Below are 1716 nucleotides of genomic sequence, written 5' to 3' on the forward strand. Positions count from 1 at the left end.
GACACGGCCACCTTAATTACCTTCAAAACACATGAGAGATAAAGGCAACATCTTTCTGTGGAAGACTTAAGTGTATTTTCTACATGATGCCAGACAACATGCAAAACACGGGACAGGAGGAACTTTCCCGTAGTTAGGATTGCAAGGGTTTCCAAGACTTGACTTTCACTCACTGGAGAAATACTGGTACTCCCTAAACAAAGAAAGAAAAAAGATGCTGAAAACTTTTAAATTTTGCTTTTATATGTCACACTTTTTTCCATAACACATTAAGGAAAAATATTCCTGACATGATGTAGATAGGAGGAAAATTAAGGAGACAGGCAAAGGTAAAAAATTAAGAAATACAGGAAGGAAAAAGAAACACCCACATACCCTTTTCCATTTCTGCCAACAGCTGAGGGAGTGTATTTTCACTAATAGCAGGTGGATGCAACTTTCCCATGGACACAAAACACTTGATTATCTGGTCTCTGCAAGTAGAGTACTCTGTAATAATATTCCTTACTAAAAGATTACCGGTTATGTTTGAGTTATGCAAAACTGAGTTTAAGCAATTCCATTGTATACTTCATACACAAATATTAGAAACCTCAATGCACCAGAGAATATTTCTTTCCCCTGTGATAATGGTAGAAAGTATCAAATTTTAACATCACAAAACATCATGAAATACAAAAGTTTGCTTAGGCTATTATAACTAAAATTACCACTGGAAACAAGACCCCATCATCTTCTACCTACAACAATATCATAATAATCAGTTCACGTTAAGTTCTGAACAAAGTAAAAAAAAACTTGCCCTTCAGAAGGCACAGACACACCTTAGACTACTGCTGTCTGCGTTGATGAGTATCGAGGTGAGGGTATGGGCACCTTCCATAAGGTATTTAGTTTGGAATGCAGGTAATGCAGTCGTCAAGGCTGACACTGATGACTCTTGGACTGCCAACTGTTTGTTTGTTAAGCCTTGTAAAAATACTTTCCAGCAAGAGGCTTCATGTTCTGCCAAGCTGCCACCATCTAAGAGGGAAAAGTGTGATGAATTTGCTTCTCCTCAAGATTGAACTATCAATATGATAAGATTTCCAAAGCATGAAAAGTGAAGTATATGCGCAAACTGAAAGGATTTTAAAAACATCAATTTTGTATATCTTGTGTTTAAGGCTATAATTTCTATTACAATAAACTGTTATTCCATTAAAAACTATACACTTACTTCTCACTATAGACACAAAAGGCATTTTGTAGGGATATAACAATAAGAAAAGAAAAGCCCCTGTGAAATCCATTTGATTTTAGTCAAGTAATCTAGTGTAAATAAACACTGGTTTCCTTAGTGTGCTGCTGTCCTTACAAATTATTTCCAATAGATATGGATATGGAAAACAAAAACAGTTGACATGTAAGTGTAACAAATATTTTTATATCCTTTATAGACAAGAAAGTTGGTGCAACTGCAAACAACTTTGGAGTTATGTAATACTTATCATTAGTTTGTGCTGCTTTTATTACAGGATGCCCTTTTTCAAAAAAGCATACTGAAGATTAAAAGTCAATACAGAAGTAACAACGAAATAAAGATGTCATATTCATCAAAGACACCTACTTACTTGTGATGTTAGGAACTGTAGTTGAAGACATTTTTTGTGAGCAAAGTTTTGATCAGTTTCAAAACAAAAATATAACTTTAATGTATTATGAATATGTAAGATG

At 34.4% G+C, this 1716-nt stretch overlaps 1 protein-coding gene across 1 annotated transcript in view; it reads right to left on the reverse strand.

Annotated features, from left to right (window-relative positions):
• Window positions 1-1716, reverse strand: part of LOC119586334 (MMS19 nucleotide excision repair protein homolog) — a gene marked incomplete at its 5' end in the record, with an annotated part of 10517 nt that overhangs the window by 4742 nt on the left and 4059 nt on the right. Inside the window, 3 exon segments of the mRNA XM_037935049.1 lie at window positions 21-193; window positions 376-473; window positions 825-1023. Coding sequence (XP_037790977.1) covers window positions 21-193; window positions 376-473; window positions 825-1023 — 470 coding nt within the window.

The sequence above is a fragment of the Penaeus monodon genome, chromosome 21 (assembly GCF_015228065.2).
Source record: "Penaeus monodon isolate SGIC_2016 chromosome 21, NSTDA_Pmon_1, whole genome shotgun sequence".
In the NCBI taxonomy this organism is placed as follows: Eukaryota; Metazoa; Arthropoda; class Malacostraca; order Decapoda; family Penaeidae; genus Penaeus; species Penaeus monodon.